At 36.1% G+C, this 16,962-nt stretch overlaps 1 protein-coding gene across 3 annotated transcripts in view; it reads left to right on the top strand.

Moving 5' to 3' along the window:
- Positions 1-16,962, top strand: part of LRRFIP2 (LRR binding FLII interacting protein 2) — a gene marked incomplete at both ends in the record, with an annotated part of 50,747 nt that overhangs the window by 25,717 nt on the left and 8,068 nt on the right. For 2 of the 3 annotated variants that reach the window (XM_082015517.1, XM_082015516.1), the window contains 7 exons: positions 1,522-1,629; positions 5,065-5,109; positions 5,786-5,899; positions 6,358-6,429; positions 11,495-11,665; positions 12,330-12,422; positions 14,475-14,567. In XM_082015517.1, the coding sequence (XP_081871643.1) occupies positions 1,522-1,629; positions 5,065-5,109; positions 5,786-5,899; positions 6,358-6,429; positions 11,495-11,665; positions 12,330-12,422; positions 14,475-14,567 (696 nt within the window). The remainder of the gene's footprint in view (positions 1-1,521; positions 1,630-5,064; positions 5,110-5,785; positions 5,900-6,357; positions 6,430-11,494; positions 11,666-12,329; positions 12,423-14,474; positions 14,568-16,962) is intronic. The other variant, XM_082015518.1, reaches the window with a different exon arrangement.

Below are 16,962 nucleotides of genomic sequence, written 5' to 3'. Positions count from 1 at the left end.
CCATCTTAAACTGTATCGGTTTTGATAAACACATTGAGAAAGGTATTAGAAGTACAGAAGGTATAAAAAGAGGAACAGTAAGGTTTATCAGATGTATATATCAACAGCAAAGATAAGTTTGTTTTGAATGAAAAAGAGCACAGTGTTGTCAGATGGTGTTTGTAGCCTTTGAGTTGTTTGTTCTTTTGCTGTAAGCAGAATTCATATAAGCAGAAATCTGTTCAGCATCTTTATACTTTGTGAAATGCAAGTGAAATACAAAAGTTTACCCAAATTTCTGACTGAAAATTTATTTACTTTGTTGTTTTTCAAAAAATAAAGATATTATTTAAAATGTAGATATAACTATAGCTGGAAAATTCTTTGTCAGAGAAATAGAATATAATCTAGCTGTGATAAAAATACAAAATCTGTAGTCCTAAACACACATAATCTGAGACAGGTGTTCATCAGGAGACTCTTTTATATGTAACTGGTCACATTTGCATAAAAGATATCTTACTATCTTTTAATCAGAATAAGATGAGGCGACATCATTCATGTACAGCAAGTACAAAGAAATTAAGAATTCTTTTTTGAATGGTGAAAATTGGATAAGGACAAAATATTTTCAAACTGTTCATTTAATTTTTTTCTCTCATAATCACTTCTAAAACTATAACGTTCACAGTAACTTTCTGCCTTTTGAAGTAGAATGTTATCAATACACTTTTGATAAACCTACTCTTCCCATTAAATACTATGTTTAGCATACATAATGGTTTCTCAGTTAAATACTTCACTTGAATTCCCATGGCAGTTGTAATTACTGTAACATGGTTGGATATATTTTACCTTTTTTACCAGTGATATGTACCATTAGCATTTCTTCCTCACCTTTTTAGGTGCCTGTCTGACATACAGCTTTGGGGAGTAAGCTTGTCTTCTATTGTAAGGCCTCTTAAAATTGTAAATGAGAGGAAGCCCAGATCATAATTAGTAGAATTGGGACTGTTGATTTGAAGAAAAGACAACATTTGTAGAGAATAATAGTAACTTTTATATATCAACTTCTGATTATGCAATGTGTTTTTTATGATCTACAAATCTTTTTTAAAAGCATTTATTTTTTGTCACTTGTGTTTGGCATTATATCAGTTTTGTATCTCTGATTGTATTTTTTTATATTACTCCAAGTGAGGACAGTTGAATCAATAATAAATGTTCATTGCTTTTAGTTTTAGGTACTGTAAACTATAAGAATAATAAACATGTGAAGAGAGTGTTTAAAAACAATGCATATGCTGACTACAGTATTCATATCGGTGTGGCACACATTTTATTCATGTAGACACATTTAAAATAGCAAAAATCTAGAGGAGTAATTAAGATTTTACAGCTGTTAAACTGTTAGAAAAGCAAGAGTAAATTGCAATAACAGACATTTAAGGATTTCCTGTTTGTTTTTTTTTTAAATGAACTTTTATTCATTCTGTGGTATCATCATCAGTTCTCTTTCACCCTTCTCCTTATCTTTTGAAGTCCTCTGATTTTTCTGATCAAAGTGAAACTGCTGCTGACTATTTTAGTCGTTCCAACCGCAGGGGAAGCGTTGTTTCCGATGCAGATGATGTCCAAGGTTTGAATAGTGTGAGTGTAATGCTTCTTGTTATACTGTGGTGAATACAGCAAACTTACTAACCACGTATTTTCTTTTCATATTCTGAAAGAGTAAATACTGTAAAAGTATTCCAAGTTATTTAATGGCAAATAGGTTTGTTGAGGGGTTGGGGCCATTTTTTATATAAAAATGTCTGGAGTACAAACTTTTAAAAGGCATGCAGCTTTATTTTAAAGGGGATTTTGCTTGTTGCAAGAAGCATGTGACAAGGGTTAACACTTCACATTTTTTGTGTGTGATAAGCTTAAGCATCTCTTAAATGTAAAACATTGTGTGGGGGTTTTTTTTCTTATGGAATTAACAATGTCTAGTTTTTTGTGTATTGTTGGAACACTACTTGGTTTAGTGACAAAAATAAATTCTTACAACCCTGCCTTCATTAATGCATTTTAGAGTAATTTAAGTTGGAAAGACCTTTGAGATCATCAAGTCCAACTGTTAACCTAGCACCACAAAGTCCACCACTAAACTGTGTCCCTAAGCACCATGTCTACATGTCTTCTAAATGCCTCCAGGGATGGTGACTCCACTGCTTCCTTGGGCAGCCTCTTCCAATTCTTGACAACTCTTTCAGTAAAGAAATTTTTCCTAATATCCAATCTGAACCTCCTCTGGTGCAACTTCAGGCTGTTTCCTCTTGTCCTGTTGCTTGTTGCTTGGGAGAAGAGATCAACACCCACCTTGCTACAACCTCCTTTCTAGTAGTTGTAGACTACTCCTAGACTAGGTCTCCCCTGAGCCTCCTTTTCTCCAGGCTAAACAACCCCAGTTCCCTCAGCCGCTTCTCATAAGACTTGTCCTCTACATTCTTCACCAGTTCCGTTGCTCCTCTTTGGACATGCTCCAGCACCTCAGCGTCTGCCTTGTAGTGAAGGGCCTAAAACTGAACACAGCACTCAAGGTGTGGCTTCACCAGTGCTGAGTACAGGTGGATGATCACTTCCCTACTCCTGCAGGCCACACTATTTCTGATACAGGCCAGGATGCCATTGGCCACCTTAGCCACCTGGGCACACTGCTGGGTCATATTCAGCCAACGGTTGACCACCACCCACAGGTCCTTTTCTGCCGGGCAGCTTTCCAGCCACTCTTCCCCAAGCCTGCAGTGTTGCATGGGGTTATTGTGACCGAAGTGCAGGACCTGGCACTTGGCCTTGTTGAACCTCATACATTTGGCTTCAGCCCATCGATCCAGCCCATCCAGATCCCTCTGCAGAGCCTTCCTACCCACAAGCAGATCCAACTCCCACCCAACTTGGTGTTGTCTGCACTCGATCCCCTTGTCCAGATTATTGATAAAAGGTACTAAACAGAACTGGTCCCAATACTGAGCCCTGGGGAACATCACTTGTGACTGGCCTCTAACTGGTTTTAACTCCATTAACCACAACTCTTTGGCCCCTTGAAAGGGGGGCTTAGTTCATCCAAGAGGAGATTTTGTTGGGATCCATTGCTGGAGCACTCATTGTTGGCTATGGTCTTGTACTGAATCTCAAGTCAATAGAGCATGTTACAGGAAAATTATCATGACTCTCTTCCTGTGCATCTCTCTAGTCTAAACATTGTTTACCACAATCCTAGCTGCCTTCTCTTTATTGCTGCTATAAGTTCTAGAAATTCTTGTTACTTGCAGTCAAAACTTTTGTGTTTAATAGTGGAAAAAATAGGGAAATTTCTGTTCTTAGGCATGTGTGTGAAATAAGTCAGTGTTAGCACACGCAGTAGGAGGAGAGGTCAAGAGAACTGGCCTTGTTTAGTTGGGCAAAGGGGATGGTAATCAGCAGCCTGCAACTGCTTGATCAGGTAAGAGCCAAACTCTTCATACCTATGCCAGGCAGTGCAGTAAGGGGCAGCAGCCTCAACTGCAGCTGAGGAGGTTCAGATGAGTCACTGCAAGAAGCTCCAGAAGGAGGTTAGTGTTGTGCTCTGACAGGTTACAGCAAGGCTGGAGAGCCTGCATCCTCAGGAGCTGGTGAGACTTAGCTAGATGAAGCCACAGCTAACCTGAACTGTTGGCAGCGGTTCTGCTTTGGAAGGGAGGCTGAAAGAAGGTACTCTAGCAGTCACCTAGAACCACTGTTTCTGTGATTCTGCATTTAGATGATTTAATACTTTTATAGTACTATGTGACTTGTATTGTAATAATCCATGGTATTTATTATCTGTACATGCTCAAAGCATGACATAGACCAATCATTTTTACAGTTCAAATTTTAGCGCTTTTTTTCCTAATAAACCTGCTTTTCTGAAATTAATACTCTGCTGCAAGAAAATGTGGAGGCTGAGACTGGCAATTATGCTACTTTCTCAGCTGCTTTTATTATTATCATCATCATTATTATATATTGTTAGATTCCAGAATTATATTTTTATTTAACTTATTGTAAATGGGTGCTTCAGATCAATTGGATTCTTAACATGATTTTACTGTCGGAGTGGTGACAAATATTTGCCGTTTACTATCTCAGTACATCATTGGACATGATAAATTTGCCATGGAAAAGCAATATTGCTTCTGAGAAACTACAACAGAAGGAAAAAGAAAGATCTCATAAAGTAACATTTGTTTCTACTGGGATTGTAGCAGACTTCCAAATCTCTTGTCCTTGAGCTGGGCGAAAAACAGGTGTTTTTGGAGAAGCCAAGTATTTGAGACAGCGTACTCAATGTATCATACCTGTTTTAGGAAGCATGGCAACATGTTAACATCTTCATTTAATTCCACCAATTTTAATTCATAGAAATGTAAAAAATACAGAAACCTACAATATAAGTTTGCAATATCAGAGTTTCCTAAATAAGAAGGGGGGATGGTAGTTCTTTTGCTTAAGCTTCAATACATGAATCAAAATTATTTTGTAGGTTGCTATTAATTAGTACACTTAAGTTGTGGGCTTTTACCTGAATTGGTTTTGTCCTAATGTAATTGCAGGTTTTACCAAAGGGTTTGAAGGAACAAATGTGTTTTCTAATAACTAGGACATTCACACTGGTATCACTGATTGCGTGAAGTGCACTTGCATGAAGCTTCATGTTTGTTATGCCACCAAGTGTTGTAGTCACTACCCTGTGGAAATTTAAAATAGTGAAACATGTTTTGTTGTTCAGTACTTTAATATTGGTAATGACTTTTTAAAAACTTTTTTTAAAAGTTTCTAGCTTTTTCTTTACAAGCATTCATTTATTTTGCAATTGAGGTAAAAACCACTTTTCCAGGCTGAATATTTTTTTTCCCTGTTTTGATCGATACTAACTTCTGGAATTTCTTTTTTTTTTTTTTTTCCCCCTCATTGTTTCATTTTTTGTTCTTAAATATTTCTTAGCATCTTTGAACAGAAGACAGTGATTCAGTAGTCCCTCGTTGCAAGAGGTGTATTGTCACCACTTTCCCCTTTCTCTTTCAGTTGGAAGAAAAGAGTGAAAAATCACATTCAGAAATATTTTCAAGGGTAAGAGTTTTTAATTTTAAAATTATCAGAAGTCAGTGTTCATCCATAAATTTACAAATATTAAAATATTTCCAAAAGTATAAATTCTGTGTGTTTTTAGTAGAATGTATTTTAGTCATTTCTAAGAGCTTTCAAAGATATACTTTTAGACATATTTTTAATCTACCTAATTAATGCTTTGAGTCTTCTGTTTTCCAAGGAAAGAATTCTATTCTTCAGTTTACTTTCAGCAAGTATGAGTTTCTTGTAGAATTTATTTTCTGTGTAAGAAATATTTCACAGGAAAATTTGAATTTTAAGAGGCTAGGGCTATAAAATTTCATATGCTAGATTCCACTGGAGACTTTCTTCTGAATCCTGGGTTGCAGAAATTATAAGTCTTAGAAATATTTTAAGCCTCTACAGTTTTTCATCACTAACAGCCTCCTTATGAAAGTCTTCTGAACAGAAGACTCAAACTGTAATGTTATAACTGATAAGTCATCAAGGAGAAACAAAGAAGAAACATAAGTGCTGAAAAATAATCAAAGGAAAATACTGTCTATAAGGCAATATTAAGAAATGGTAAAAACAAGAGAAAAATTTTCTATGACTGTGAAGCAATTTATAAAGAGTAATGTCAAGTATACCAGAAATGATAGTATGATTCCTGATAGAGTGTTTTTCCCTTTTTAAGCCATCATCTCGCAATTCCGTAAGTGCAACTCCTCTGAGTGGCAACTCATCTAGGAGAGGAAGTGGAGACACGAGCAGTTTGGTGGATCCTGATGCATCCCTCAGTGAATTACGGGTAAACGGCATTTTCATTTGGACCTAGTTTAAAATTAGATTTGTGGTTAGGAGGTATTTTTCTTTGCTGCAGAACTTCTGGTTTCTTAATAGTAAGAAAAAGTTATTAGGATGTAATTTTTAATTACAAAAGATTTCTGTATTTCTGTATTTATCTTAGTAATTGTATTTCTTGTGTTCACAAATATTTATGGTGCTAATACTTCAGCTTATATTAAAACAAGACTTTGTTTATGTCAAATTTGAAACAATTCTGTGGTATTTGAGAAGATGGCTTGGATTCAGGGATATAAACAAAATCTTAATTTCCATCAAGTTGTTGTGAATTAATTATAATTTCTGTGAATTATTGCAGGCTTTTGCATTTGACAGAAATGCATGTAAACCTTTTAATGCTTTTTCAACTATAAATTATTTCCCCATACTTCTTATGCAACGGTTCATTCCTATGTCCTGCAGGATATCTATGATCTTAAGGACCAGATACACGATGTAGAAGGGAGATACATGCAGGGACTTAAAGAACTAAAGGTATCAGGGCTCCTCCCAAGCATGCATTCTGTATGGGTATTTTTGGGTAATGGACATACCACTGGTTCTACTAACTATATAAGTCTTTACTAACAAGTTTCTATATTTCTCTAAAGCATGTGTCTAACTTCTAATGCATAGAGAACATCATCTTAAATTTGTCATCTGAGTAAATTATTAAGGTATTATTTAAATGTACATGAGATAGTATATGTTTATTATTTGGTTTGTGTTAAAATAGTGTTAAACTTCCATATTTTTAGCAGATGTTTTCTGGTAAGGTAGTGGAAGGTTCAGTTTATATTTTTCAGAGTCTTGTTTGCAAATAAATGGATATTCAAAATAATAAATATGTATTGAATGGGGAAGAAAGAAATGGAATATAATTATGACAAAGAACTTAAGAAGTTAATAATTAGTCTTGCAAGTTTCAGACAATACTACATCTTATAAAGCAAAACCAAAGTAATAATTTTGAAAGGTGTGCTGAAACAAATCTGGGCAGGCATATTGCTTGCAGGAGAAGATTAGATTTGTTGTAATCCTTTGCCATTATGAAGTGCTTTTTTTCTATGCTTATGGTTTACATTTCCATTAACTTTGTCTAAATTATAGGTTGGTATTTTCAGTATTAGGTTAATAAGATTTGTCTGTATTTTGACTTGTTTAAATTAGTATGTATGCTTTTCTTTTGTAATTTTTCACACAAGTAACAGTTTGCAGTTAAAGTATGATTATTTTCTCCTGTGTTGAAGTGAAACTGAATATAGCAAATGATGTGGGTTACAAATCTTTTTCAGGATTATTTGTTCTGTTTTCTTTCCTGTTATCTAATTGTGAATGGTTCCATGTAAAAGTAGAGAGATCTTTCCATGTTTGTTTTATATCCATATAAAGACTGAATTTAATAAATGCTGCTTGTACTACAGCATGTAACAGTGATGTATTTAACAGCTTCCTTGAATGTCCTTGATTAAACAACATATTGGATGGTATAGTAAAGAGAAAATACATAACTTGAGCTGTTCAGCGTAGCAAAAATTATTTCTGCTTTAGAGGATAAGTAACTTTGAATCTGATATCTACATGCTATCATGAAGTACGTCTTGTTTTAATCATATGGCCATACGAATATTAAAAGGACTTCAAAGAGCCGTAGTTTACAAGATTATTAGACATAGCTATGATTGTACTAAATTTGAATAAAAGGTGAGATTGCTTCATATTTTCTGAATGGATCTAACTCTCACACTTTTGCATGTTTGCATCTCATGACTACTGTTTTGAATCATTACTAATGCGCTATTATTTATTGTAATCCATTGCAGTTAGCAAAGAGCACAGGTGTGCAACAGACAGTAAGATCTTCATCTATGCTTGGCTTACAAAATTGAACTGCATTTTATGCTATTGTTAATACTGAATAACAATTTAAGTTAATTTGCCTTCCACAAAGAGTCTTTCAGGAACCCTCCTCTAATTAGGAAGGTATTGCCTTTGTTGCAGCTTCTGCTTTAGCAATTTTGTCTTGTGTACGTTAAAAAAGTTACTAGGATACCTGCTTTTACATTTCTTTTAAGTGTTTTTTTCAGTGGTTGAGTAGCAGTGATTTGTAATCGCACTACCTTCATACCTCTGTGGTTGCCAATCTCTCGTGCTGCTAAGAGTGTGGTTTTTACCTGGCTACAAGTCTGCTGGGTGTCAGCAGAATAAACTCTAATGTGGATAGTACTGTTTTAGTTAGGCCTTCAAATCTTTTCCTGTCACAGTTTGATTCAGTCTTGTTGATTCTTTCTGTATTCCCTTGCATCAACTAGAAAGGAATCCTTTTTCTCTCCTCAAAATTTTCATTTTATGTAGTTAACAGAGCACTTTCTTGATGTCTGCTGGTTTAATCATCCTGTTCTAACCAAGCAGACCAATTTGCATAGCTCTTTGGCTTTACTCATAGAATTGTGGGTGGTATTTCTTCATAGCTTTAGGTTATATGTGGAGCCGCCTTCTCCATTTTCATTCCAGCCTGTTCCCATCACTTCATGCTTAGGCATCCCACTGCCTCATTCAGGTGTTTCAGAAATCCTTCCAAATCCATATTATTTCTCACCAAACTGGAATATTACTGAAACTACACTGAATTCTTGAATATGTATAACACTTTACTCAAAAAGAAGGAACAGTTCCAAAGAAGCCTTAGCAATGTTCCAGTTTTTTTAACTGGTTGGAGACTCTTAGGCATAGCTTGATTTCTTTCTGGGAAGCAATTCTCACTCTTCTGTCTCAAAATCAATTTATTCCTATTCCATAACTGCATTCCCGCCCCCCCTCCCCCCAACTTGTTGATTAATGACATTTTAATCCAATCTTTTAAGCCCCAACCTGGTCTCCGGTTTAAGGCTGGAGTCCTGGAGCACAAGGCATACAATAAGAGGCTGAGACAACTGGATTTGAGAAGTCTTGGGCGGGGGGGGCAGCAGTATCACTGCTCTTTTCAGCTGCCTAATAGGAGGCTGTAGAGAAGAAGGGCAGACTCTTTTCAGAGGCACACAGGGACAGGGCAAAATGCAGCAGACAAGTTGCATTGTAAGGGCAGAAATTGCAATTAGACCTCAAGAAAAAGACTTTTCACAAGGAAGGCAGTCAAACACTTGAACAGGTCATCCAGCCAGGTTCTGCAGTCTACATCCCTGGAGATACTTGAAATGAACTAGAGATGAGCTGTGAGTAGCCTGATCTTGGTTGTCCCTGTTTAATTTAGGAGATTGGACCAGATGGCATCCAGAGATCTCTCTCAACCACTCACCACACTTACATAAACAATCAAACTGGAATTTTTTCCTAGTTGTACTTTTCATTAAATTTTGAATCTTCCCCATAAAAGGACTGTAGCATTCATTTTGATCCTAGTATTTTCCTTTTTTCCTCTAAATGGAATTAGTCTTTAAAAGGCTTTGGAAGGTTTACTGTCTCTGACATTTTTTTTCACCAATCTTTACAAGTTTTGTCATGTTTATACCATTGCAAGGTTTTAATCTAAAAGAATTACTTTAATGCACTTAGGTGTTCTTTGTTTTTTTTTCATTTTCTTCATATTGTGAATCTTCTTTGCTGTTTACTGCTTCACAAATGATAATGGTACCTTTCTTCTCTTTTTCACTACTTATACTGTCTTGTCTCTTCTGACCTGTAGTCTAGGACGTGTTAAGTTATTTTTTTCTGGGGCTTCTAAAATACTGTTTTTCTCCAGCATGAAATTCCAGAATTTAATGAATGGAACAGACATATAAATATATGTGATTATGATAATATTATAAAAGTTAAAATAAGTACGTCAAACACAGCTTTCTCAAAATGGAGATTTATAACATGGAATAAGGTTTGGGGGTTGGGTTTTTTAGGTTTTCTTAGGAAGCTTAGATTGTTACCATCCTCTCCCCTAATATCTTAGTTCTTAGTCCTACTGTTCAGTTTTGTGGAAAACTCAAGCCTGGTGCCCCTCCTGTGCTAGTACTTCTACTGTCATAATACGAATAATTAAACATGGAGGTTATGCTACCTGTGCCTTCAAAGAATAGATCACATTAAATACTAGGGAATTTGTAGTAGGGCACAGATCTACTGTGGAAAGGGAATGGCTTAATAATTCTTTTTCAATTCTAAAACTAGGACTCCCAACTTTTGTGTTTTTTAAAGGGATGCATATTGAAATCATTGTATGTTTAAAAGTGTTTGGAGTGATAGTTGTTCTAGCATTTGAATAGTTGACATTTGTTACAGTACTGAGAAAAAATAATAGGATAAAATAATTTTGGTAAACATGAGAGAATTGCATAAGAGGGTATATAGCAACTTTCAGGTAGGGGATCAAGCATGTGACTTTACATGCTTTTTTTTGAATCTCAAGAAGAAATAGAAAAACAAAATGTCTGCTTAAACAGTGAATCATTATTACTTAAAGAGTGTGACTACCTTAAAACTTTAAAGCTGAGGTATAGAGCACTACTTAAATAATGAGCATTAAGTTAAAGCTACTGTCGTGGTTTAACCCCAGCCGGCAGCTAAGCACCATGCAGCTGCTCGCTCAACTCTCCCACGGTGGGACGCGGGAGAGAATCAGGAGAGTAAAAGTGAGAAAACTCGTGGGTTGAGATAAAGACAGTTTAATAAGTAAAGCAAAACCTGCACACACAGGCAAAGCAAAACAAGGAATTCATTCACTACTTCCCATGGGCAGGCAGGTGTTCAGCCATCTCCAGGGAAGCAGGGCTCCATCACACGTAGCAGCTACTTGGGAAGCAGACATCATCACTCCAAAGACACACACACACACACCCCTACCCCTTCCTTCTTCTTTGCCCCACCTTTATATACTGAGCATGACACCATATGGTATGGAGTAGTCCTTTGGCCAGCCTGGTCAGCTGTCCTGGCTGTGTCCCCTCCCAGCTCCCCATACACCCCAGCCTTCTCACTGGCAGGCCAGCATGAGAAGTTGGACTGTCCTTGACTGCTTAGCAACAGCTCAAAACATCGGTATGTTATCAATATTTTTTCATCCCAAATCCAAAACACAGCCTCACAGTAGCTTCTGTGAAGAAAATTAACTCTATCCCAGGTGAAACCAAGACAGCTACTCTTAGAGATATTTCTGTGATCTTTTTTAGTCATTTCCTTGTCTGAGTTCTCACTGTCAGATTTGTTGCCTCATTCTGAAGTGTTTTCTTGTTGATGAAGGGAAAATACAATAAAGCTGTGATATTGCTACTTCATCACTGTGAGTTAAGTTGTGAAGGTAGCAGAGAAGAAAATTAAAGTGGAATATTATCTTGTAATCTTCATACTTTTGTAATGATAACTTTTCATCGCTGTGTATGACTTAACCTGAATGATGGAAATTGAACTGTGACTTGGTATTTCTAAAGAGAAGACAAGAATAATAATTCAGAAACAAAAATGGTTGCATAATTTCGCTGTAACAGATTGCACTCTTCAGCATTATGGTGGTATTTTAACATTATAACAATGCATCAGAAAGTCAGACTAATATAAGCCTTTCTACTGCCTGTAGGATTCACTAGCTGAAGTTGAAGAGAAGTACAAGAAAGCCATGGTTTCCAATGCTCAACTAGACAATGAGAAAAACAATTTGGTTTACCAAGTGGATACTCTAAAGGATGTAATTGAGGAGAAAGAAGAACAGATAGCGGAGTTCTACAGGGAAAATGAAGAGAAGTCAAAGGTACTGATTTTTAAGACTTTTTTTTTCTAATTAAACCATGGAAGCCTGCACTACTTAGTAAGAATAGTTGAAAACTTTTGGATTAGTGGAAAAGTGGTTCTATCTCAGTGGCCAAAGATGTTTTGAGTATTGTGCTGTGTTTTTAAAAAAAAACAGCCTCCCTCCCCACCCCCCAACCAAACCCCCAAACCAAACACTGCCCCCAAAAAACCAAACATCCCAATCACCACCACCGCTCCAATTAAATGCAACTTGCATTTAATTAATGCAATACACTAATGATATAATACGCATTTGAATCAAATAGGACATGTTTGGTCCCACCTTCTTGGAAAGGGAAGATCTGTGTGGCAGCTTTCTCCAGCAATATTTAGATGAATTCAGTATCTGAGCTTTTCTTGTTAATATTGTGCTTAATTTTTATGGCATCTTTTCTCTCCACTCTAAATTTCATTAAATAAAATCTTCTGTATAGTAAGCATCTGGAGCACTTACCTAAATGCTGATTCTGTGATTTTTAGCCACTTGGTAGATAGAGTTTCTCAAATTGTTGTAGTAGTTTTTTAGGTGATGTTATGGTAAGTGATACTACTAACTTTTTAAAACTTTATATTGAAAATTACTGTCAAACCCCAAATAAATAAAAACAATTCATTTAATATAGGAATTGGAAAGACAGAAACACACGTGCAGTGTTCTACAGCATAAGTTGGATGAACTTAAAGAGGGCCTTCGACAGAGAGATGAATTGATAGAGGTATGTTCATATGAGATAGTGTATGATAGAACTTGTGCAAATAAATGTGGTGTAAGGTTTGAATGGGAACAGCCATCATGCACAAAATGAGCTTAAATATTATCTCACATTTTTAAGACTATATCTTGTTTTAGAGGGTAGAATTTAAGCTATCAATCTTTCATAATTTATCAAGTGCAAGTGTCTCTACAAGTTTTTCAAATGTGTAAAATCCTTAATGCCTGTGAGAAACATTCTTTCATGAATGTTCCTTGTATCTTTCCTTCCTTGTGAGGGCAGAACTAATGTTTGTATGGCCAAAATCTTTTTGCATAGCCAGAAGTTCTGATGCATAAATAATACCAAATATTATTCTTTGCCTTTCCCAAAAGTTTCCTTTTCAGTTATTTCAGATTATTGTGCGTGTCAACCACTGAAGTTTGCAGCAGAGAATGTTTGTTTTTTCACCAGTCAAGCATAAATATAACAACACTGGTCAGCATGTTATTGAGTCATAACCATGTTGCTGGGTGTGTGGTGTGTTATTTTATTTTCCCTTCTCCACTCTCTTTTCCTCTCTCCCCACTTCGATTCATTTCCAGAAGAAATGTACCCTAAAACCCCAGAGCTGTTACCAATCTTAATTTTAAAATGGTCCACAAAGATACACATTGTCAACAATATGTGGGTGTCTGTTTCCCGTTGATTTTGGTTCTAGCACTGTAACTTGTAGTTCGAGTAGTACATCATTTTTCCACTGCCTTTTGGTTTCTGTAAAAGTTGATGATTTTAACTGTATGGGCCAAAGTTTCCACTACTTGATTTTCAAAAGCTATAGAATCTTGCATTTCATTGATCGATTTCTTTCCCCATTAAGTTCTTGTGCTCTCTAGGCAGTAGCACAAGTAACTTCAAAAGACTTCTGAAACATCCCAGATCTGTTACTGTTACTGAAAAAATAATATGCTTCATGAACTGGAGTTGGTATGACTTACCAGCAGAAGAAAAGGAGTAAGATTAGCCTCAGGAGCAACGTTTTGCAGATTAAGGCTGACAAACAAAAACTTGGCAAATTCTGGTTGTAGCTCTGTCACTTGCTCTGGATTCTCTTTGGCTTCACTGTGAAGGGAAAAAACGCTTTATACTTCCTTCTTTGGTGGTGATGTTTGTTTTTTTTTTTTTTTTTTTAAAAGAAGTACATGAATCAAGGATATACAATAGCTTTGTCTGGAGTGTTTGCTTTGGTGGAATGTAGCATGTGTGTTGAATATTCAACAAATGCATGCAGTCCCTTCAAAGATAAAGACGGTTTGCCCCTTATTTACCATGTATTTGGGTAACTTCTCCAACTATTAACACTAACAGATAATTTAGCCATTTAGCTTTTTGCAGAAAGGCATTGTCTTCCACTCCCGGATGTAAAATCAAGTTCACTCATTAGGAAGGCAAAAAATTATCTCTAGCCCTAAAAATTCTTAGTTCATCTTCGTACGTAAGAATTCTAGTTATGTTTGCAGAGCAAACAGCAAAATGCAGAGTTAGATAAAAAATAGGACCACACTTGATATGTATTAATGTAGTATCGGAAAGCAGTCAGCAGCTGTATTTCACTTTCTGGATGCTTGATTCAAACTTCCTTCTTTATACTGTCAAGAAGAGTTTCTCTTTTGTAAAATATTAATAAAACCACTTGTTAATGTAAGTGTTCACTTACAAACGGGACTTGAAGATATCTGGAAATTACCACAGGGTAATTGTTTTCCTAAAGAAAGGACTTTATCCCCAGTCTGCAGTGGGAACGGTTACTAAAGAAAAGTAGCTCTAGCTGCACTAAATTCTCCCATCAGCATTAAGTGATTGAATAAAATGAATTACCATACACTTGCATAAAATTCATAAGGGAAATATTATGTTACACTTAGTCACACCCTTTTTCTTTAACTTCATGCTCATAAACTCCTTGGTTGACTTTTACTATTTAATTTCCTTTATCTATTTGAACGTTGTCTTTTTTTTTTCCGTTTCCTTACTTCTCTTTCCTCTTTTATTCTTTCCTCATCCGATTTACTACAGGAGAGTCAACGCTTGCAGCAGAATATAGACTTCATAACCAAAGAGGTGTTTGATCTCCAGGAAACAATTAATTGGAAAGATAAAAAAATAGGGGTATGAAACATATATGGGGGGAAAGGTATTTTTTTCATTTTAGAAGTAGATGGATGATCCCCACCCCCCAAGGAATGCTGTGTACTCCAAAGAAATGAAGACACTCCTAATTTAAATATAAAAATGTTTTGCAGTCTTTCTCTTCTTTAAAAAAAGAGCTCCACTTCATCTTCACTTGCATAATGATGAATAATACTAGTTAAATCTATAGCATAATGAACTGTTATGCATACAGTTCTATAATTTTTTACAAAATATATTTTACCTGTAATCAGGGCTTGAAAAAGTCATAATTTCCTAATTAACAAATGTAAAAATTGCCTGTGTCTGTATATTGATCCGTAGTGACATAGCAATAATCCAATTTTATACAGATTTAAATTATTTTTAAAGCTTTTAATCTCCTTAGAGACAGATACAATTTTCAAAACTTGAACAGTTTAAACCTCGCTCACCATTTGGATTCCTGGCTCTGTCATCATCTTAACAATTTGCATAACAATTAGTGGATTTTAAAATGGTCTGCTTTCCACTACCTGGGATAAGAGAGACAAAATACCCCAAATAATGGAAAACCTAGGGAGCTGCAGCAGCTAAGGGTCAAAATGTGGAGAAGCTTCAGCAAATATTTGTAGATTGTACTTGCATTTGGCTTACCTAGTGCTAAAAAATAATGATCTTGAATTGACTTCTGCAACCGTCTTGTGCATTCCTGTATTGCACTTGTGATCCTTCTAGGGCTGGTTAGCTTGGATGCAACACTGAACCAAGCTGATTTTGTGGTACCACACACAAAATACCAGAGTTGCCAGCTATTGGGATTGAGAGTTGGAATCAAAACAACAGTTATGTGTGACCTTTTGAGGAGCGTCTGTCGGGCTCCTGTACAGGAAGGAAGGTGGTAGAGGAAGAACTGTGTTGATATGCACTACGCAGCTAATGTAGGTCAGGCAGGATTTGTCAGCTTTGCTTCTGGGTAGCACAGAAGTGGTAAAACTGTCTCGGAGTCAGCCTGACCATTGGTGATAACTGCGTGGCTGTGAACTTGTGGCTGTGCTGGGCCACAAGTAGATTGCCTGGTGGTGAGAGAGTTAACTGGATAGCCTATGGAAAGGCAATGTCTGCCTTTCAGCAACCCTAGGGTCATTCCTCGCTAACTAAATGAATTTTTACACCAGACTTTGACATACGCAGATTTCTTTGAAAATGGCTGTATTTACTGGAGTTCAAGTCACTTTGAAAATTTATCATTTAACCAGTGGTGCCCTGTTAAAAAAAAGTCATGTTATACTGTCTTTTTTTCAGTCCATATTTATTACATATTTCAGTCCTTCAGTCCATATTGCAATCCCATCAGAAAATAATATTTCAACTTTTTGAAGTTTTTTCTGAACACTCTTCTGAAAGTTTTTTTAATCTTTAATAACCGTATTCTTTTCATACTTACTTTTCACCTTTGTGTACTGGACTCTTCCGGTTTGTGCAATTTTTTTATGCAAGCACTTTTTTCTCTTTCAAAGATGTTGCCAGAGTTAGTACAGAGCATGTAATCTATGTAGTGTTCAAAAAACTAGCTACCAGACAGATTGACAAGAAAGATATTTTTTCCTTTAGCCAAAATTTTCCTGACAGTTTCTGTTGTCTTGTAAACACCATAACTGGATTTTTACTAGTTTTGTGGGTTTTGTCACTGTCTCGGAATTGAAATCTCTTAGTTCTTAACATGTAAAAATGATTATGTCTTTTCTTTCTCACTTCCGTTATCTAAACACATTTTCATATTTTTCTTAGTTTGCAAGTTTTGAGTCTTTCTTCCCAGTACTGAGTAGTTTTGCTACTTTTTACTCTATTCCAGATTCAGAAGTCTCTGAGAAGCTTCGCATAGCAGTAGTTTATAACTAGAATTGTAACCTAGTTTTACAATGTATGTAAGACTGATGCTGCCTCAGAGGATGAAAGGGAGGCAAGCAGAACAGAGATAGCATGAGTTTCAGTTTTACACCTGCCCTCTCATATTGTCCTGTTTCTACAAGGTGATTCAAATTGCAGTTATATTTGGTCTTGAATTAGATCAATTTGAGGACACTGAACTATAATTTCCAGGCTGTATTCTTGAAATGTACAGCTATTTTACTGTTTGGTGGCTCCAAATTGTACATACATTGCCAATTCGAAATCAGCAATCGTGTGTCTGAATTTGGTATAGATGTCATGAAGGTTTTTGGAATATTTAGTAAACAGGACCCAGACAAATCTGCTTTCTGCCAGGTGATCAGAGTTTAATTGTACTGGTGTGGTAAAACATGCCTGCAGAGCTTAGTTGTCCTGATTTCTAACCCCCACCACACCACCCCTTGCCCCAGGAGTACATTTAGTACATGTCATATATCATAAT

The sequence above is a fragment of the Phaethon aethereus genome, assembly GCF_964289735.1.
Source record: "Phaethon aethereus genome assembly, chromosome: 2".
Classification (NCBI taxonomy): Eukaryota; Metazoa; Chordata; class Aves; order Phaethontiformes; family Phaethontidae; genus Phaethon; species Phaethon aethereus.
Note: the sequence above shows the minus strand (reverse complement) of the source record. Positions and strands in the feature narration are given on the sequence as shown.